General features: G+C 58.2%; 3 protein-coding genes across 3 annotated transcripts; 2 read left to right on the top strand and 1 right to left on the bottom strand.

Annotated features, from left to right (window-relative positions):
• The first annotated feature begins 1,047 nt into the window (after nucleotides 1-1,047).
• On the top strand, nucleotides 1,048-7,301 carry CFAP410 (cilia and flagella associated protein 410). The gene is made up of 7 exons (XM_049802692.1): nucleotides 1,048-1,144; nucleotides 1,402-1,420; nucleotides 2,145-2,191; nucleotides 2,987-3,216; nucleotides 3,852-4,023; nucleotides 4,676-4,769; nucleotides 5,895-7,301. The coding sequence occupies exons 1-7, from the start codon at nucleotides 1,068-1,070 to the stop codon at nucleotides 6,018-6,020; spliced, it is 765 nt and encodes a 254-aa protein (XP_049658649.1). The 5' UTR covers nucleotides 1,048-1,067; the 3' UTR covers nucleotides 6,021-7,301.
• A 2,500-nt stretch (nucleotides 7,302-9,801) lies between these two features.
• PFKL (phosphofructokinase, liver type) lies at nucleotides 9,802-16,588 on the bottom strand. Its single transcript, XM_049802663.1, has 22 exons — nucleotides 16,449-16,588; nucleotides 15,806-15,879; nucleotides 15,628-15,705; nucleotides 15,352-15,541; nucleotides 14,989-15,154; nucleotides 14,858-14,902; nucleotides 14,663-14,771; nucleotides 14,229-14,324; nucleotides 14,056-14,148; nucleotides 13,576-13,701; nucleotides 13,398-13,462; nucleotides 13,150-13,213; nucleotides 12,917-13,063; nucleotides 12,736-12,806; nucleotides 12,534-12,621; nucleotides 12,236-12,388; nucleotides 11,917-12,081; nucleotides 11,642-11,703; nucleotides 11,169-11,280; nucleotides 10,990-11,089; nucleotides 10,750-10,855; nucleotides 9,802-10,647 (listed from the first exon to the last, which is right to left on the bottom strand). Exons 1-22 carry the CDS (start codon nucleotides 16,534-16,536, stop codon nucleotides 10,500-10,502), a joined length of 2,346 nt encoding a protein of 781 aa, XP_049658620.1. The 5' UTR covers nucleotides 16,537-16,588; the 3' UTR covers nucleotides 9,802-10,499.
• A 748-nt stretch (nucleotides 16,589-17,336) lies between these two features.
• PROCR (protein C receptor) lies at nucleotides 17,337-19,676 on the top strand. Its single transcript, XM_049802689.1, is given in 5 exon segments — nucleotides 17,337-17,406; nucleotides 17,409-17,513; nucleotides 17,627-17,863; nucleotides 18,776-19,042; nucleotides 19,130-19,676. Coding segments are annotated over 5 exon segments (792 nt in total). The 3' UTR covers nucleotides 19,243-19,676.
• The last annotated feature ends 292 nt before the right edge of the window (nucleotides 19,677-19,968 follow it).

The raw sequence follows: 19,968 nt of genomic DNA on the forward strand, positions 1-19,968 counted from the left end.
GCTGAGAAGAAAATGCAGAGGAATGATCTGCCCAACGTGTTTATCCCACATTTTCCTGAAAAGTGCATGCCCATCAATCCCAATAAATCCATCTCTTGGCCCTTTGCTTATCCAGAAGTGGGGGAACAAGAAAGGTAGGGAGCTCAATGCCACCCCATCTCCTCTCCCCAGCACAAGCCCATCACCACCACCATAATGGAGGGTTCAGTTCCAACGTATTTGAACCGCTGCACCAAAACACCAGCGTAAACAACTAAATAACCACAACCCTCTATCCTGCAGTTATTTCTGTTGCTGAATAAGGCAGAAACATGCAGAAAAACATTGGGAAACTCTGCATTAACCCCTTATTTTGGACTGCAAGCCTTTGCTAACCACACTGCTTCTCTGGGCCTTTTCATTGCAGCTACCCCCATTCAGCCACCAAAGCTGCGTTAAGCCCCTGAAGACACAAAATGGAGGCATAGCACAGCAATTTTACCCCGAATTGTGATGGAGGTCTGGCCTTGGGGCTCCTGGTGTCGGTGCAGTCAGCAGTGCTACCTGTATTTCTATGTATTAATATATAAGGTGGTGTAGAAATATGTGTATGTTTTATTTATGCACACTTCATATATAGATACAGATATAGGAGTATATATGCTCACGTGTGAAGTTAAGATATAAATATATATCCATAAAGGTGTAGCTATGCATATGAAACATTCTCTAATAAGATGTAACAAAAGGAATAATAAAACTTACATATATATATGAAGTAATTATATAAAACTGCACCTCGGAAGCCCCGGGGGGCGCCCAGCCTACCGCAGGCAAGACAGCTAAACTCAGGGTGGGCAAAGCCCGAGCAGCAGAGCCCGGGGGGGAGCTGCCCCCGCTCCCCGCCTCACGGCCTGCCCTTCCCGGGCGCCCTCCCGGCGGCAGGACGGGGAGGGGAAGGCTGGGCAGTGCCCCGCCGAGCTCCGGTGCCTGGGCCGGGCCCGGCCCGCCCGGGAGGAGCCTGCGTGGGCGGCGGGTCCCGCCCCTGGCGGCGGCGGCGGCGGCGGCGGCGGCGGCGCGGCCCGGCCATGAGGCTGACGCGGGCGGCCGTGCTGGCTCGGGCCAAGGCCGCCGCGCTCGATGGTGTCCGCCGCCTCAACTGCTGGTGGGCGCCGGCGGGCGCGACCTGGGGGCGGGCGGGCACGGGCAGGCCGCGACGGAGTGTGGGGGGGGGGCAGGCAGGGCTAGGTTGCAGGGGGGGGGGGGGGGGGGACGACGACGACAACGAGGCTCGTGGTGGGCCGTGGTAGAGCAGCTTTGGTGGGGGCGCGGGGGCTGTGCAGGCCGGGCGTGGGGGCAGCGGGTGGGCCGCTGGGCCCTGCCGTGCTGCCACTGACACCCCCCCTTGCTCTCCTCCCGCAGGGGCAGCCGCCTGACGGATGTAAGTACCGGGCAGCCCTCTCCCATCCTGACAGGACGAGCCAGCGAGCAGGAGTCCCACGGCTCCCGGTTGGGGCAGCCGTTGTCGAGCCCCGGCCCCGCACCCCAGTGGTGCTGCCGGAGAGAAGCCTTAGCCTGGGCTGGCAGCCGGAGCAGGGAAGGGGATGGGGTTGATGGGGCGCTGAGGAAGGCGCAGGCCTGGGTTTGGGCTGGCCCGCTGCCAGGGAGCTGCAGTGCTTTTCAGGATTGATTAGCATCTCATAACAAAAAAAAACAACAACACCAAAAAAAAAGGGTTCGATGTTGTTTCCAGAGAGCGCTTGGAAAATTCCTCTCTGAAACCCTGCACAGAGAGCAGGACCCCGAGTCCTACCTCATCTGGTTAGATGACGCCCTCTCGTTAGGAGAGGGCTCTCAGGGGTAAGAGAGATCCCTTCTTGTGTGCGGTGGCTAGAAAACCATCTTGGAGACTGCAGAGTTGCTGGAGCAGAAGAGCAGCGTGATGCTGGCTGGTGTCTGCGCTTCCACTCCTGGGCAGAGGAGCTGCTGACTCTGCACTGACTGTGGCAGCAAATCTCTCTGGTGGTGTTAAGCTTGGGTTAGACTGAAGCAAACCTAAATTCCTGTTATTGCTTTTATCTTGCTTGTTTGTGATTTAAATTGCTTTTATTTATGTATTTTTTTCTGGGAGTGCCAACTTGCTGTTTCTGTCTCTTCCTGCCCAGATATCGATATGCCGGGATTTGCCCAACATCGAGGTGATCACATTCAGGTGAATGTCAGGCTGCCAGCCTTGGAGGGGGGCAGGGAAATCGCCTTTCTTATGGGGCTGTGGCTTGGCCTTTGGTTTCTTACCACCTTTCCGTGGTTGTGTGTCTGAGCTGACTGGCTCTTCATGCCCAATTTCTCAAGCGGCAGAGATGCAGAAATGATTATTCTTCTGCTAGCTCCTCTGCGCCTTTCCCTTTGCTACTTGAGAAAATAATCCCTGTTTCGAGAAGTGTTAAAACCTCTTAGGATTGTTGCTCCGTAAGTCCTATTCTGTAGTTTGGATGGGGATCTTCTAGGCCTCTGTATGCGGCCAGTTTACAGAATGCTTGTTGAAATGCTTCGTGGATCTTGCAGAGCTTTTAATTTCCACAAGCCTCCCTGTAACACACCCATCTTTCCCCAGTCCTGTGGATCCCACAAAGCCAGTGCTATCTGCAAAATTGAGCTTTTTAGCTTGGAAATCTTAATGGGGTCTCCTTCAGTGTGTCTGAGGAACTGCTACAGAAAAGGGTGCAAGTGTGATGGGTGTTTGGAGGAAGGAAAGGCTGTTTGTCATCTTCAGCAGAGAGGAGAGCCTGCTTTTTTAATTCTTTGTTCTGTTGAAAAAGATGAAATGCTATAAGCCATAGGCCCCGAATGTCTCTTGCCATGCCATGCTGTGCTGGGGAGAGGCTCCTCAGTGAAGCTGTGGCAGGAGAGGGGGCTGGAAAGCTGCTGTGCCACAGGGGCTGTGCTCCCACCTGAACAGTACAGTGAGGGAGGGATGGGCTTGCTTGATCCTGTGATCTCTCTTCAGTGTGAATGGCATCTCGGACCTCGAGCCGCTGAATCAGTGCCAGAATCTGAGTGAACTCTATCTGAGGAAGAACAACATTGCAAGCCTAAATGAGCTCTTCTACCTCAAAAACTTACCCCGGCTGAGGGTCCTGTGGCTGTCAGAAAATCCCTGTTGTGGGTCGGACCCCCACCACTACCGAATGACAGTGCTGCGTAACCTACCCAGCCTGCAGAAGCTTGATAACCAAGGTGGGTGTTTGCAGGTAAACGAACAGCCCCAAGCCATGGGCAGGGTGAACTGGAAACCAGTGATGTCTTTGTTCCTCTCTTTAAGGCATCCTTTGACTCTTCCTTGAGTCAGGATGTGTTGGAGGTCGAGCGTCCCCTCTGCAAGATCTACCACTTCTAAGCTGTTTTCTCCCTTCCCTTCCCTGCAGAGCTAACACTAGTGGGACTGAGAGCGCTTCATTATAGCTGACACAGTACCACTAATTGGCGGTTTTTTAGAGCTCTCTCCTTTGCTGTGGCAAAACAAGGATTCTGTAATTGGATCTGCTGTTGTAAAAAAATGAGAAGCTTTTCTGTCTGATAGCAGTAATTTGGTGGCTTTTTGAGCCTTCTCCAGAGGCAAGAAATGGTAAAGCATGTTTGCATCCCTCCCTGTTATCTTTCCCACTTTGAGAGACTGGTGACAGCTGCCAGTGTTCTCCTGTGCAGGTTTTACTGCAGGAGGAGGATGAAAGCAAAAGGCCAGTACAAAGGATGATTTTTGGACCAGACCCTTGCAGTATGGCTCTGCACCAGCAGTACCTGCCCCATTACAGATGCTGTCTTCCTAGGCTGCTGGAGTTCATTGCAGCAGGCTTTTGTTTTGGCTTTTGCAGCTGTGACAGAGGAAGAACTGTCCCAGGCCCTGGTTGATGGCGAGGAGATCACGGCCCCACCAGCAAGGAGGAACGTGGAGAATGGCTGCCCTGAGTCCATTGAATCCAGTGCTGCTGAATCCACAACAGAGACTGAGAGTGAACTGCTGAACTTCAGTCTCGAGGAGACAAAGTGAGGGCTAGCTTGTGAGCTGTTAGGATTTCTGGGCTGAACTCGCATGTAGCATGAAAGGACCCAGCCAGCCACCCCTGATATTCCATGGGCCAGGCCTGCAGCTGGTGCAAATTTGACTGTGATGGAGCTGTGCTGGTTTAATAGCACCTGTGGGTCTTGTTCTGTATCTGCAAAACAGGCTCTTCTGTAGGTGGGTACTTACTCTCAAGTGTGTCAGCTGCATGTGCAGAGAGAGATGGATCCTCTCTGAAGTATGAGCTCCAGTCCATTCCTGCTTAGCTCTGCTTCTGTGACATGCTTTGACACAGGTCAGCGCTGTGGCATGTGTTGTTCAAGTGCAGTGTTACATGGTCTGCAGTCCCAGCTAGCATCAGGCATGGGTACCTGTTGTCCCAGGTGGGGCTGCGAGCAGACTCCTTGTGGCAGCATGCTCGTTTACATTTTATAGCTGTGAGGCTCTTGCTACATGTGGGAGTTTTGCTTGGGGTGTTGTGGTCTGTAGGCAGTGGTGATGTGTGAACAGGTGTGCCTTGAGTCCTTCAGCTAGGTGGTACTTCCGTGGTTGCCCATGATTAGAAAGTATTGGCCTGGCAGAGTAAGGTTCTCCCAGCTGGTCATCATAACATTTGTTCTTCCTCCCCTTCTTTAGCAAAATTCGAGAGGAGCTTGGTATGAAGCCTGTTCCGAGGGATAAGTTTTCCTCCTTTTCACCTCGAGAGACAGACTGCAACCGAAAGAGGAGAGTGAGTATCTTTAAAGACCAAATTGCTTTTCATCTTTAAGACATCATGCAATATAAAGAAAGCCTGATGGAGTTTGTCCTCTTGGTCTGTCTGTATACGAGCTCACGTGTGTCCCTGCGCTGTGGTTGCGCTAAGTTGGGCAGTGGCTGAAATGCAGCCAGTAGAGTGTTGGCCTGGCAGAGACTGCTGAACTGAAAGCTTAGGTGGTTCCTCAGCCCCCTCCATGGTGTAGCCTTGGATGAACCTCATGGATCTTGGCTGTTCAAGCTGAGAATTGCTGTCTGCTGGGTTCAGTGCCTTCAGTTGGTACAGGAAGGCCAGAATGAGATCTAGACCACGTTCTGCCTCATTCTGATACCAGTTACCTGCGATATCTCTTTCATTCATGTTTTAAGCATACTTGAGTGTATTGCTTTGCAGCAGCGTGAGTACTACCTGGCCTTCAGGAAAAGAAAACATTAAAGAAGGGGAAATGGCTACACATTGTAGCTGGGAGGTTCAGGTTGGATGTTAGGAAAAAGATTTTCCCTAGAAGGACAGATATTTAGAGAGGCTGTGGAATCTCTCCCTGGAGTTTTTCAAGACATGGTTTGACAGAGCCATGGTCTGGTGTTGGCAGTAGTTCTGCCTTGGTGGGAGTGTTGGGCTGGGAGGGCCTTCAAAGGTTCCTTCCAGCTCTTGCTTTTGCAATTCTACCAGCTCTTATTCCTCAGATCAGAAGGTTCGTGTCCTTTCCCATCCTCCACACGGATCAGGTGGTTCTTATCCTTTCCCATCCTACATGCAGTCACGCTGGAGAGAGAGGGCAGCTGCTCTTGAATATGCTTTTCCTTAGAGAAGCTAGCTGGGAGGGTGGCCAAGGAGCCAGAGGCATGCGGGCAGTCTGTGCAGGACTGGGTGGACGGGTTTGTCCTGCATTCCAGTTAGCTACACGCAGTCTCTGCCCATGTTTGCCCCAAGGGCTTGGTTGTTCTGTACCTGTAGCTGCAGATGTCCATTGCAAACTGCTGGTGGTGGTGGTGGTAGTGGAGTTCCTAGAAAGAGCAGCTCTTTGAAAATCAAGTGTCCTTTCCTGGGCTGGTGTTAACATGCTTGTATAAAGCAGTGTCTGTCTCGTCCCGACAGAACAATGTCCTGAATGCCATCCTGCTTCTTATGAAGGAACTGGATGCAGAGAGTCTGGAGATCATCCAGCAGACGGTGGGGAGGAGGCTCCAGGCCTTGCAGAAGAAGGAGCTGCAGGAGGAGTGATGGTGCCCATTACAAACATCCCTGGAGCACCCCCCAGACCCAGACTTGCAGCACCATTCTGTCTACACATGCCTGGCTGCAGCCAAAGCCTTGGTGCTCCTGCTGCGCTTCCTTTGTGGAGGGACTGGGAAGGGGTGCTGCTGGCCGCCCCTGTAGCTCCTGACATCACCCCTGGCTGTGCATATCATGCTGGGGCTGGCAGCACCTGACCCAGCTCTCGGGAGCTTTCCTGCTTGCATAGCAGGCTCCGTTAACGTTTGTATCTCGTGTCACTGGGGCTGTTTGATGGGAGCTGCAGACGAATCAGCAACGCAAAAGTGAGCAGGGCTGCAGTGAGAGGTGCTGCTGTGCTGTGCAATCAAAGGGGGATGGCAAAGCCTGCTGACAGCTGGAAAGGTCGCTCCTTGTTGGTGGCTCCCTGTCAGATTTGCCCTTGGCCAGCCTGTCTTTGTGTGTAGCAGACTTGAAAGGCAGTTTCTGCCACAAAGATTTGTTTTTGTGAAGTCTGTCAGGGAGACACTGCCTGAAATGATCACCAAGAACTGTCTGGTGCAGATTTGTGAAGGTCAATGTCAAATTCTTAATTTATCTTCACCTCCTGACTTCTTCTGGTCCTTGTTAGCGCATGCAGCATCTGACTTGGTGGTCAGGTGGCCCGAAGAAAAGCTCAGTGCAACCTAGGTGAAACAGAAATTACTTTCTCCCACATCCTGAATGCTCAGCTGTATTCTTACCCCCACATGCCCCTGCAGGCATTAGAGCAGCTTAAGGAAACTGAATGTCAGAGTAAAAAGCTCCTGTGCGTTTTGCAGTTAGGAGAAAACAAGCCAAGTGTTAACAGCTTGTGCATACATCAGGGGTGGCATTTCTTGTTAGCTGAAAAAGCTGCATTTACTAAGATTTTGTAGAGCTGTTAAATACAAACTAAAATGTTGTGACATACCAAATAAAACCAATTATCCCTCTAGGATGTGTAAGTTGTGGCTGGGGTTCAGCAAACATAGTGAGAACAACTGACTCTGGGCATTGCTCCATTACGTCTGGTTCAGGGCTTGCATTGTTAACCCTGCTGGAGCAGGAGGAGGGCTGTGGGCCCCTGCGCCTTCCCGCTTCACTGGACCCATGACATGGCTCGCCCGCCTCCGGTGCTGGTTGATACTGCACTGGGCTGCTGCAGGGGCTGCTTTTCAAGGCGCTGTGCTATTTGGGAACCTTCTTGCAGCCACAAGCGCAGGAAGCCGAAGCGATGATGAGCAAAGCTGGCTTGCTCGTGTGGAGGTGCAAAGCCTGCTGGGGCAGGAGGATGGCCCCTGAGATGTAGGACACGAACCCCCTGTGCCACTGCGGACCCCAGTGCCATGCAGGGCAGTGTGGCCTTTCCATGTCCCCACTCTCCCCATTTGTAGTACAGGTGTACGAGCCCCTGCATGCCAGGTCATGCGGCTAGGAAGGAACAAGGAACGCTCCTCAGGGATGGTGACAGCCCTGTGTCCACAAGCCTGTTTACTTGACCTTGGTGGGAGGGGGGACAGTTTGACACTCGTAGATTGGGTGAAGATTGCTGATGCCTTTAACTCCTCACATGACCTAGTTCTTGCCTTTTGCATTAAACCCAGCTGCATTTAAATGGCCAGTGTGATTTATAATAGACCAGACTTCCCTTGACAGCCAGGGCCCAAGAGACTTAACCTGTCATCTTGTTTATATCTTGCCCTTGTGCTGAGTGCAAGTCCTCTCCCAGGCTCTTTCGGCAGCCTGCTCGGTGGCAGAAGTTGCACCTGGCTGCCTTGTCAGGGAATGGGGGAGAGCTGCAGTTTGGGTATGCCAAACCCCCCAGCTTTGCTGGGAGGAGAGTGATCAAAGCAAGCATCATCATTTGTCGTCAGAGCTGGTTTGTGGTGAAGCTGGTTAATGGACCAATCGCTGTGGCCTGAGGCTGCTCCCCTCTCCAACTGGAGAAGTTGGGCTGTTAATCCCCGATGGCACGACAGTCCCTGAGCAGAGCTTGCCACCTAGGTGCCATGCTCGTCATAATTGGCTGGTGCCGGTGGTCCCACTGCCAGGCAAGCTGTCCTTGATGCTCCCGACCGCTCCTTGCAGGGTGACCCTGCGGCATCCCACTCGCTTTTGGCACAGCCCCGGGGGAGGCTGGCCCCTTTGGCTCACACCTCTTCACTCTGGGGACCTGGCAGCCTTTCTGCTGTGAGATGCTCATGGCTTTTTGCTTTGCCTTCCCTCTGGGTACAAGGGGAAGCCAGGGCTGGGCTGGATGTACCGGGAGCCTGGGTGCACAGTCACCATGTCCCCTCCTGCTCATCCTTGCAGGGCACGGGGTGGTTACCCCCCATGGAATGCAGGGGCTGTGCCTGTTCATCTCCCCCCAGGAATTTGGCACTCCAGGATTGTTTTTTTTTTGGGTGGAAATGAGGTGTTAGGGCTGCAGTGATCCCTGTTCCCAAGTGCATGCAAACGTACAGCTGGTCTGAGCGTGGGGACACCCCCTTCCCCATTCTCACCCTAAACCTGGCTGCTGGAGGGCTGCTGTGCCATGCCAGCCCCTCTGGTGTCCTGCCTGCTGCCGAGACTGCCAGGCTGGAGAAAAGGCGTTCTGGAGAGGAGCCGAATGCCCAGGGCCTGCCAGCTGCACCCGGGCATGAGGCTCCACCTGGGCTATGGTACAACTGCAGGGCTTTTTGGCATGACTTGCTTTTGCCCTGACCTGCCTCAGTGGGGGATATGGAGGGGGAGGGCAGACATTTCCCAGTCATGGAAAATGCCAATGGCTGTCTGCCCGCAGGCACAGATCCAGCATGATTCATGTTCAAACCATCCTCAGGGACTCCCAGAGGCCAACGGTAAGGCAGGTGTGTGGGACCACCGTGATGTGGCAGTCCGTGGCTGATTGGGGTGGGTCTCACTTGGGAGCTGGTTGGGGATCCTTGATAGCAGCACATGGGATGGTGGAAGAGCCCATTTCCCACCCACTGCCTTCCCACCATTGGGATGAGCAGCTAGGTCTGTGCCTGGGGTCCCCAGAGCAGATACTTGTCCAGGAATAGCAGCGATGCTGCCTCCGTAAGCAAGGTCTGCTATTTCTCTATGTGTCCAACTCTAGCAGGGAAGATAAAATAATCTTCCTCCAAAGCCTAAAACAAGTAATGTGGCCAGCTAGAGGAAAAGCACTGAAATCAAGGGGGACTTGTCACTTGAGGACAACTCCAAGGAGGTGAAGAAACAACTGCACGTTCAACCCAAACGACTGTGACACGTCCTCATGCTGGCAATATCCCAGAGGCTGGAGCCATCAGCCGAAAGCCCAGGAGGAAAGCAGCCTGGGAAAGGGGCTACGCGCAGCCGTCTGGCATCGGCCGAGCGTGGCGGAGCTCAGCCAAGCCCAAGTGCTGCACGCGGGAGCCGGCACACTTGGCAGCCGCCCTGAGAAACTGCCTTAACAAACAAACACATTGCCTTGATAAATCACTTCTGCACTTTCTTTGAAGGTGGGAACCAAAACAAGGGAGAAGCAATTTTTCTCTGGGATTGCGAAGTCTGCCCGCAGAAGGATGCTGACCTTGCACCCACTGCTGCCCAACCAGGGAGAGGGCGCCCGTGATTCCACTCTCCCAGGCTTTGAGGATACATTAAGCAGATCCTGGCCCAGCATTAATCTGGCTCTGGCAAACCATCTGGCTTTGCTCACCCCCATCCTAATCCCAGGTCTGTCCCTGCATTCCTCCCCGTGGGGACTCGGTGTGCAATGATCACTCTCCAGCAAGGCAGGTTTGGCTCCAGCAGGTTTTATCTCTAGAGGAGGAGAGCAGCGCCGCGAACGGTACAAGATTTGGGTGGTCACAGAGCAGCCATGAGATGATGGGCATGGCCCCGTCGGCGGCACCCGGGGCCACACAGTGACAGTCGCAGCCAAGCGTCATGCGAGGTGGCCGGGGAAGAAGGGCTTGCCAAGGACTGGTGCTCTGCGCTGAGCCCTTGAGACACCCCACCGAGCAAACGCCATGGGAGGATAGAGCTTTACCAGGGCTCACGGGGCAGCCAAAAGCCCTCGGGACCAGCCCTTACCCGCTCTGGGATGGTGCCGCATCCTCCTCAGCTCCCCTCCCACACGCAGGGCGGGCAACTAAAAGCAGCAGTTGGCTCAGGCGGTCAAGCCGCTAATAAGGAATCAAGATACCCCATCATTAAATAATAGGAATAAACTGTTAAGGGATGATGAAGGGTCTGGGCTGTGCAGCTGGGCTCTAGCAACATCTCTTTTCTGCATCTGCACAGGGACCAGATCCTGGACCAGCGATTTGGGGCAGGATTGTGCTGTTTTGGGAGCTGGGATCAGGCTCTGCCTGCTTTAAGGGGTCGATGGCAAAGCTACAAGGCTACTGAGAACAGGGGGGGACCCAGTGCTCTCCGAGCAGCACGTGGGGATGGAGTGGACGCAGAGGGGGACTACAGCTCAGGCTGGTGGAACTAGAAGCCCTTCTCAATACTGAGCGTGCGGCGGGTGACGTGCTCCATCTTCCCTGAGATATACTCGGTCAGGCTGATCTGGTAGTTGGCGAGCATCTTCAGCATCAGCCGCAGGTTCAGCCACCACTGCTCCTGGGGCAGCCTGTGCCTGTGCAGGGGGGGGATGCGGCTCTCAAGTGACCCTGGGGATGACCCAGGAAGGTCCCCCCAGAACCTGGTGAACCGCTGGGGCATGGAGACAGGGACTTACTCGAAATCAGTGACTTTCTTGAGCTCTGTCACAGGGCTGAAGGCTACCACCTTCTTCCTGAGCCCGATCACGCAGGCAGAGTCACCTGAGTTGGCAAACACGCGCCCTGGGAGGGGGACACAGCCGACCATGGCCACCTTGCTGGGGGCCAAGTGGTCGAGCCGGGAGCAGCAGGGGCTGCGGAGTGCCACCAGCCTCCCGCCTCCCACCCCACCACGGGACCCCCAGCCCTCGGCTCACCCTTGCGGTAGACCTCCTGCAGCTTCTCTGACATCCACAGCACTGCCTTCACTCCCAGCTTGGTCCCATAGTTGCGGTCAAAGGGGGTTGGGGCTCCTCCCTGGGGGCAGAGAAATGGTGATGTCAAGCCCACCCGGCTCCTGGGAACAGTGGTTGCCCGTATGGCCCCATCCCCGTACCTGCTGGAGGTGGCCCAGGACATTAATCCTGCAGTCGAAGATACCTTTGCCCTCGGAGGAGTAGAGGTTGTAGAGGAACTCTGTGGTGTAGTGCTCGTGGCACTTCTCGTTGCTGGGGGAGCAGAGGGAAGGGATTGGGGGGCTACTCCTTAATCTGGCATCCCCAGGGGGTCCCTCCATGCTCCCCTAAACACCTTTTTTTTTGCTGTTTTGTAGTCCTGAGGCCCAGAGCCCCAGCCCATCTTCCCAGCAGGACCCTGGGGCCAGGGTGGGGATACCAGCAGAGGCATCTAGCGCAGGACTGTCCCCCTGGCTGAGCATGGCATCCCCAGGCGGGATGCCATGCACCCACCATGCTGAACCCCACTGCACCCAGGGACCCTCTCTGACCACAGGAAGGGCTCAGCTCTGGCCTCGCTCCCCGCCACGGGTCTGGGTTTTTCAGCAAATGTCCCCAAGGGTCCCCAACTCACCGCAGCACCAGCCCTCTCTGGATATCCGTCTTCATTTTGTCGGTCAAGTGCTCCACATTGGCCTGCAAGATGAACACCAGGATGCTGGCAGCCATCCTGGGTCCCTCTGGTCCTCTCGTTCAGATGCAAGTGCCACTAACATCAATCCAGTGGCTTCGTGGGTCTTGGCCATATTCCTCCAAATCCCGCCCTGCCCCAGAGCCCTCCCTTTCCCAGTTTTCCTTCTTATTTTACCCAAAATGATGCTGCCAGAAAGCAGCTGCTGTCCCACTCACCTTCAGGTCATGGATAGTGAAGGGATCTTCATAGACGTAGGCGGCGTCAGCGCCCACCGCGATGCCAGTAACGGTCGACAGGTACCCGCAGTAGCCCCCCATCGTCTCCACAATGAAGACGCGGCGCTTGGTGCCCGAGGCTGACTGCTTGATGCGGTCACAACTCTGTGCCGGGAGAAGGGGAGGTCACACCAGGAAAACCCATCTTTGCTGCCTGGGATGGGATGCTGGTTCATTCCCACATGTCATCCCAAAACATGATGGGAGCTGGTGGAGCGGGATGACCCTGTGAGCTGTCCCTCCCAACCCTGTCCCTCACCTCCATGGCTGCGTTGACGGCCGTGTCTGAGCCCAGACTGAAGTCGGTCCCAGGCACGTTGTTGCTGATGGTGGCAGGGATGACGCACATGATGATGCAGAGCTCCTCGTACTGCCCGCGGGCCTCCACCAGCTGCAGCACCCCCTCGTATGCCTGCAAGCAGCCGAGGGCTGGGGAGATGCTGGCCCCGAGGCTGGATCCACATCCCAAAAGGGATGGCTTGGGGTGCCTGCACCGCCTGGGATGCTGACAGCCTGCCCCGGCCCCCACCAAAACAGGGCTAAGGGTTCCCCCGCACCTCGAACCCCCCGATGACCAGCAGCCCCTGGATGTTGAATTTCCGCACATTCTCCACGATCTTTTCCATGCAGGTCTTGGGCAGAGTCCTGCGGTGGCAAAGGGTAGAAGAGACCACGGGGTAAGCATGGGGTCCCCACAATCCCAGGGGACAGCAGCGTCCCCTCTGCTACATCCCCTCGCCCCCCTGGTGCTGTGCTTACCGCTTGGTGCCCAGCATGGACCCGCCGCGTCCCAGCCAGCCTGCCACGTCGTGCCAGCCCACCTCACGGATCTGCAAGCAGCAGTGCTCGATTTTGGGGCGGGGGAGCACCCCCCCCCCTCCAAGCCCAAACCCATCCCCCTGGGAAACCCATGGCACCCAGGCTCACTGTCCCCCCTCACCTGCCCCTTGGACAAGCCCTCGAAGCCGTCGCTCACTACGTAGACAGTGTGTCCCTGGCAGATGCCGATCCGCACGGCCGACCTGACGGCAGCATTCATGCCGGCGGCAGGGGCACCCACATTCAGGATGGCGAAGCTGAAGGGGCTCTGCAGGGACAGGGATGGGGACAGCACGTTGGTACGTGTCCCCAAGGTGGAGACAGTGTCCCCTGCCAATCCCCATCCCTCCTCACCTTCTCCTGTGCAGGTTTCTGGTGCGCCAGCAGCTTGTAGATGTTCCAGTTGTTCTCAAAGCTCCTGCAAGGACAAGGCAGCATGGCCCCAAGGCACACCTGGACCCTGGGGTGTTGCGGCCTGGGGGAATGTCCTCCCGGCTGCAGGAGCCGCTGGTCTGCCCCTTCGAGGAGAAGCCCCCATCCCAGCATGTCCTTTTGGCCACCCCATAGGGATGTCTCCCCCCATCCCAGTCCCCGCTCCTCACCTCCCACGGAGCTGGATGGCCTCCTCAAACCTCTTCTCATCCATGGCCTTCTGCACATCCTTCGTCTTGGGGTGGGGAGAGAGATGCAGCACCATGACACCCAGGTTTGCAGGGAGGGGAGCAGGACCCCCACCCAGCGGGCTGGCATGCCTGATCCCCCCCCAACCCTGGTACTCACCACCTGGACGCACTCCATGAGCGGCAGCCGCACCGACTGGTTCCCCGAGAGGCTCACCACGCAGGCGGGGGTGTCCGGCGTGGCCTCCAGCAGCGCCATCACCGCCTCCATCCCCATCTTGCTGCTCTGCAAAGGGAAAGGGGCACCCACCGCCCCCCTGACACCGGGGCCACCCATGCCAGCCAGGTGGGATGCTCCCCTAGGCTCACATAGGGATGGTCCCACGGGCTTGGAAACCAGTACAGCTGCTTGCATGCCTGCTTTACAGTCAGAGAGCTGCTGCTTTTATTTAAAAACCCATGAAATCTGCAGCAAACGAGGGGAAATGGGCTCTGCCCGGCACAGCGGGCCCAAGACCACAGGAACCGTCTGAGCCTCATCCCAATGGGCAAGTCCTTTGCAACGGGCAGAAGCAGGGTTGCCAGCTGCCTGCTCCTTTCTGCAGGGTGACCCCCTCCTTGAATCCCCCCCAGGACCTACCAGCACGCGGTCAAAGGCTGACGGGGTCCCTCCACGTTGCACGTGGCCGAGGACGGTGACCCGCGTGTCGAAGCCCAAGCGTTGCACCACCAGCTGCAGGGAAGAGCGAACGTCACGCCGAGGACCCGCCGGCCACCGCAGGTGCCAGAGCAGGTGCCGGAGTGGGCGCTTACGTCCTTCACGTAGTTGGAGGAAATGGGTTTGCCGCTGCGATCGATGGCGCCCTCCGCGATGATGATGATGTTGAGCCGCGACCCTCTGCTGCGCGTCTGGCACGATGGGGAGGAAAACAGCCACCGTGGCTTAGCCAAAACTCACCGGTGGCCAAGTCTGAGCATCCTTCCTCCCGCTACCCGCTGTTGGCTGCTGCCTGGGGGGGTGGCTCAGGTTCTGGGTGGCCAAGCCCCCGAGCCAGCACTGCCCCTGGCACGCAAGGGCTGGATTTGCGCTCGGCTGAGTGCCCCATTTCACAGGGACAATGGTGGGAGCTCCCGAAGCTTCGCAGGGACCAGGCACCGGCCGCGGGGCTCAGCCCGGGTGCCTGCGGGGACTCTCTGGGGAGAAAAGGGGGATGGGATTGTAGAACCCCATCTCGTCCCCGCCTCACCTCCCCGAGCCTCTCGCACATGAGGTCTTCCCAGCCGTCCTCTGGAGGGGATTCAGGGATGAAGAGCCAGTCGGCGCCTGAAGCCAAGCCAGACACCAGTGCCAGGTACCTGGGGGGGACACGGCGGTGGCAGCACCAGTCCCGAAACGTGGCATCCCGTCCCACTGATGGGCTTCCCCACGCGTGGGGTCTTACCCGCAGTGGCGACCCATCACCTCCAGCACGAACGTCCGCTGGTGGCTGCAAGGACATGGGTGGGAGAAGGAGGGTGGGTGTGATGCCCAGGGTGGATCCAGCACCTGGCACCCACCCCCCAGCCCGCTCACCTCTGTGCTGTGGTGGTGATGGCATCGATCACCTCCATGATGCGGTGCAGCGCTGAGTCAGTGCCGATGGTCATGTCAGTGCCACAGAAGTCGTTGTCGATGGAGCCCACCAGCCCCACGATGTTCAGGCGGCAGTTTTCTCGTGCCACCTCCTCACTGATCTGCCCTGTGGGGGGGGATGGCCATGTCACCAGCCATTTTAGGGTGCTCCTGTCCCCCCGCCAGTATCAGGCCGGATCCTGCAGCGGAGGAGCCCAGCCGTCCCTGGGGGTCACAGTGATGGAGTGGACCTCTGGACCTCAACATGCCTTGAATGCTTTCAGCTCTACCCACCCAGGGGTTTTGGGAGGGGGGTTCACCCACCATCTTGGACCAGCTCCTCCAGCAGCCCACCCCACTCAGAACGGAAGATGTCGGCGCCCGTCAGGCTGCCATCCCCGCCGATGACGCAGAGGTTGGTGATGCCGTGTTCCACCAGGTTACGGGCGGCCCGCAGCCGGCCTGCACGGGTGGTGAAGGCTTTGCAGCGGGCGCTGCCAATCACCGTCCCGCCCTGGAGAGAGAGGAGGGGAGTACACAGCTCGTCACGCAGGTTTGGGTGGGATTTGGGGGTCCCACGGCTGCACCGGTGATCCTCACCAGCTGGATGATGTTGGAGACGCTGAGCCAGTTGGCTTGCTTGATGTTGTCTCCCCCTTCCACCAGCCCCTCGTAACCCTGCGGAGAAGTGGGGGGTGGAGGTGAGGGGTACCCCGGCACGGGGGGGGGGGGGGGGCATTCCCCCCTGCCTGTGATGGGGGGGGGGGGGTACCCCAACCTCATAGATGAGGAAGACCTTGGCTCCCACGTATATCCCCATGCGGGTGACGGCGCGGACGGCGGCGTTCATCCCTGGAAAGGTGAGACGTGAGCCGGGATGGCCCCGAGGGACCCCGTGCCCCACAGGGGACCGGGTCCTATAGGTGACCTCGAAGTGTCCCCTCGAGTGGGGGGAGGGGTAGGGCCCACGCAGGCAGAGACCAGGGAAACTCAGTGCACGGGTGGGAACTGCAGATGAGCAACCGCCCGAGAGCAAGACATATTAGAAATAGCTGCTTATCCCCGGGTGGGGGGGACCCCACCGTGGGGCTTCCCCCGTGGGGCCCGTGACATCCCACGGAGGGTGCTCCGGGGGGGGGGGGGATGGGGATGGGGATGGGGATGGGGAAGCGCCGCGGGTGGGACGCACCGACCCTACCCCCGTGGGGTGGAAACACGAGGGAGGGGTGTCCCCCGCCTGCCCGCTCCCCCGCCCCGGGCGCCCGGGCAGGAGAGTGGGCCGCGTTCCCGCTGCGCGCCCGCAGGCCCCCGCGGAGCCGGGCGGACACGGACACGCAGCCCCCACGGGGCGGGACTGGGGCCGAGCTGCCCCCCCGCCCTTCCTCCTCCTCCTCCTCCTTCACCCTCCCGCCGGACCCCACCTTGCGCGTCGCCGCCGCTGGTGAGGACGGCGATGGCCATGCCGGCCCCCGCCATCCGCAGCCGCTCCAGCTCCGCCGCCGCCGCCATCGTTGCGCTCCCGGCACCGGCGCCGCCGGCCACGCCCCCACCCCCGCGGAGACACGCCTCGCCGGCGGCCACGCCCCGCCACCCCGGGAGGTCACGCCCCTCCCCGCCTGGCCACGCCTCTTCCCGCAGTCGTGACGCGCCATACCGTGCCATACCATGCTCTACCGTGCCATACCGTGCCATACCGTCCCATGGCAGGCGCTGCCGTGTCCGTACATGCCGCCCCAGGCTGTGCCAGGGGGACGAGCTGGATATTTTAGTATAAACTTTGTATTCTTTAAATTTTCGTCTCTCATTGGTTTAGGTGTCATTAAAAACCAAACGTACGGAGCAAGCCCAGCCAGGGGTTTCTCGGTCCCAACCCCCACCCCCACCCCCCACCCCACCCCATTTCGGGGGCTGCGGGGACGCTGCATCCCAAGGGTCGCATCCTTCTGGGGATTGGGGTCTCACTAGACCAGCACTTGCCGAGACCACCGGCGCTGGACGTCTGCCCCGGGCCCCGACGGGTACAGCGGGGTGCTGCGAGGCTGCTTCCCCCCATCCCTCCCTTCTCTTCCTGGAGCTGTCCCCCCGCCGCCCTGGCCTCGGGGATGGGGCCCCTGCCCAGCCAACAAATGGGAAACTGAGGCAGGCACTGTCTACTTGCTCCCCCACCGGCTGGAGCGGTGCCGTACGGTCCCGCAAGCCCTGGGCTGAGCTCAGAGCCTCAGCCCGCATCACCAGCCCTGGGTGCTGCAGGGCCCGGCACCCCCGGCATGTCCGGCAGGGAAGGGGTGTGGGTGGCTCTGGCTAAGGAAATGGGAGAGACCTGGCCGGACTCCCACTCTCCTCCTCCCGCAGCCCCACCTCCCCGGTCCTGCTTAATTCCTGCCAGGCCAGCTGTGGGGCCACCATTCCAGTCCCCATCCCTGTCCCCAGGATGCTCCGGTTGCTGCTGCTCTGTGGGGCTCTGGGCTGTGGGGCGGACCAGGCAGGTAAGTCAAGGACACGGTGATGGTGGGGTTGGAGAGGCTTGGGGTTGGCATGGAGGGAACATACGGCTTACGGGGATGGAGGAGCAGCGGGTGATGTCCAGTGTCTCTCACAGCCCCGCTCGCCTTCACCATGCTGCAACAGACCCACGTCTCCAAAGGCAGCTCTGTCTTCTGGGGGAATGCCAGCCTGGACGGGCAGCTCAGCCATCTCCTGGAGGGGCTTAATGTCACCCAGGTGCTGCCACTGGAGCCCCCGGACATCTGGGCCAGGCGGCAGCAGGACGTGATCACCTACCTGTCCTACTTTGGCCAGCTGGTGAAGCTCTTCAGCAAGGAGAGGCCTATAGACTGTGAGTGGTAGTCCGGGGGGCATGGGGATGGGTCCCACTGGGGAAGGGGAGCCCCCCTGCACTGCCTGTGCACAGGGACAGCTCTCTGGGGACACCTGGGCAAAGGGACGGAGACATGGCCACATACAAAACCTTGCCCTGGGCGAAAGGAGCCCTTCTGCAGAGCTGGGAATTTCTTACGTGGAGCCCACCCCGGGAACAGGGTGATGCTCCACCTCCTGCTGTCCCTCGGGAAAAGGGCTGGGGGCTGCAGCCTGGGGGAAAAATGAGGTGTAGGCAGCCTGCCTGAACCCTGCCTGCACCCTACCTGCATCCTGCCTGTACCCTGCCTGCATCCTGCCTTCACCCCACCTGCACCCTGCCTGCACCCGGCAGCCTTTGCGGGAGGTGTGGGATGCTGATGGCAATGGTTTTGTGTTCCTGCCTGCATTGCTCCGCAAGCCTGCGTTACCTCTGATATTCCTGCCCAGGGTGTGTTTTACCTTCGTTTTCCTTCTTGCCCCCAAACCAGTTTTGCTCCGGCTTTGCATTTCTTTACCAGGGCCTTGGGGAGCACTTTCTCACCTTGGGGTCTCTGGTGTGAGCCCCACACCTCCCCTCGCCCCACACTCCCTGTGCCGCATCCTTCCGTGAGAGCGATGAATAGCTCGCTCTGCGCGGAAAAACCTCCCGTCTCTATAAAACTGAAGCTGTGCTGTATGCAGATAAGGGAAGGAAAAATAAGCCTGGCCACCTGGCCATTGGAAAGGTTGTGGCTGCAGCTAAACTGAGCGAAAACAAAGCTGTGGGTGGGTCGGGTGGCACAAGGCCGAGACCTTGCAAACTCAGTACATGGCTTGATGCTGGTGATGGCAATGGGCTACAAAGGGTGGGAGCGTGCTGACCCTACCCCCCCCCCTCTGCCCCCCATAGACACCCAGAGCCTGGGCTGCCACCTGGGCTGCCGCCTCTTCCCCAACGGCACGACCCACAGCTTCTACGAGGTGACTCTCAACGGGACAGCTTTCCTCACCTTCCACGTCCCCAATGCCACCTGGGAGCGGCGCTGGCCTGGCAGTGACCCAGTGGCCACCTTTGCCGAGCGGGAGCTGATGAAGTACCCCAAGACAACCCAGGACCTCCAGCATTTCCTCAACACCACCTGCGTTGGCATCCTGCGGGCTCAGAGCGCTAGGATGGGTCCGTGCCAGTGCTGGGGTAGGGGGATACAGTGGCATGGTGAGGGGTGACCCCAGTCGTCACTTCCATCCCTCTCGCCTCTTGCAGGAAAACAGAGCAGCCGGTCGCATGCCCCGCTGGTGTTGGGCCTCATCCTGGGGACCTTTGCCTTGCTGGGCATGGCCATGGGGATCTTCTTGTGCACAGGAGGGAGCTGCTAGTGGAGCCGGCAGCCATCCCACATCACCCCGTGGAGGCAGGGGACGGACCCATCATCACGTCGTGGAGGCAGGGACCAAGTTCGTGCCCTGCAATGGATGTATCTCCCCAGCGCCGCAGGCTTTGCTCCCAAAGGACACCGGTGGATTCCCTGCCTGGTCCCAGCTGGGTTGACCCCCCCCCAGCAGCAGCACCTTGCCCCAGGGATGGTCCCCATGCTAGGCCGGCAGGATGCACTGAGACTTAACACAGAAATACACTTGGCATCGATGGAAAAAAATGGGGAAAAGGGGTGTGGGCAGAAAGCGGCAGGAGAAACAGCTAAGCTAGCATTAAAATATGGCATTGAAACCCTCATTTATCCCTGTTCCAGGGGTCATAAATGCCCAGGTGGGAGGATGTCACACCTTTGTGGCACTGCTTACAGATGTCATGTAATAAAACCACCCATCAGTTTTCACAGCACATTTGGTTCCTCTCATTTCGCCCCAGCAGCACTGGGGCTGCAGATCCATCATGGGGGGCAGGCACAGAGTGGGGGGGCTGCGGTTGTCAGTGCTGGGTGGGTTTGTCAGTGTTGCCAGACCCTGTGTTGGACCCCGGACCATGCACTGAGTTTGCAAGGCCTCTGGAGAGAGGCTGGTGGGGTTTGCATCTCCTGAGCTTATTTCAATCTGCTGGTGGCTTTGGTTTGACTCAATTAAGTCATTTTTCCAATGGCCGAGTGG

Source organism: Accipiter gentilis, chromosome 6 (assembly GCF_929443795.1).
Source record: "Accipiter gentilis chromosome 6, bAccGen1.1, whole genome shotgun sequence".
Lineage (NCBI taxonomy): Eukaryota > Metazoa > Chordata > Aves > Accipitriformes > Accipitridae > Astur > Astur gentilis.

Excerpts from the sequence above, each read along its gene's own strand:
- PFKL (XM_049802663.1), bottom strand. The coding sequence starts at position 16,536 with ATGGCGGCGGCGGCGGAGCTGGAGCGGCTGCGGATGGCGGGGGCCGGC. Across the intron at positions 14,149-14,228 it reads CCTCCAACTACGTGAAGGAC|CTGGTGGTGCAACGCTTGGG; the intron begins GTAAGCGCCCAC and ends TCTTCCCTGCAG. Across the intron at positions 13,214-13,397 it reads GCCATCCAGCTCCGTGGGAG|GAGCTTTGAGAACAACTGGA; the intron begins GTGAGGAGCGGG and ends TTGTCCTTGCAG.
- CFAP410 (XM_049802692.1), top strand. The coding sequence starts at position 1,068 with ATGAGGCTGACGCGGGCGGCCGTGCTGGCTCGGGCCAAGGCCGCCGCG. Across the intron at positions 2,192-2,986 it reads ATCGAGGTGATCACATTCAG|TGTGAATGGCATCTCGGACC; the intron begins GTGAATGTCAGG and ends ATCTCTCTTCAG. Across the intron at positions 4,770-5,894 it reads ACTGCAACCGAAAGAGGAGA|AACAATGTCCTGAATGCCAT; the intron begins GTGAGTATCTTT and ends TCGTCCCGACAG.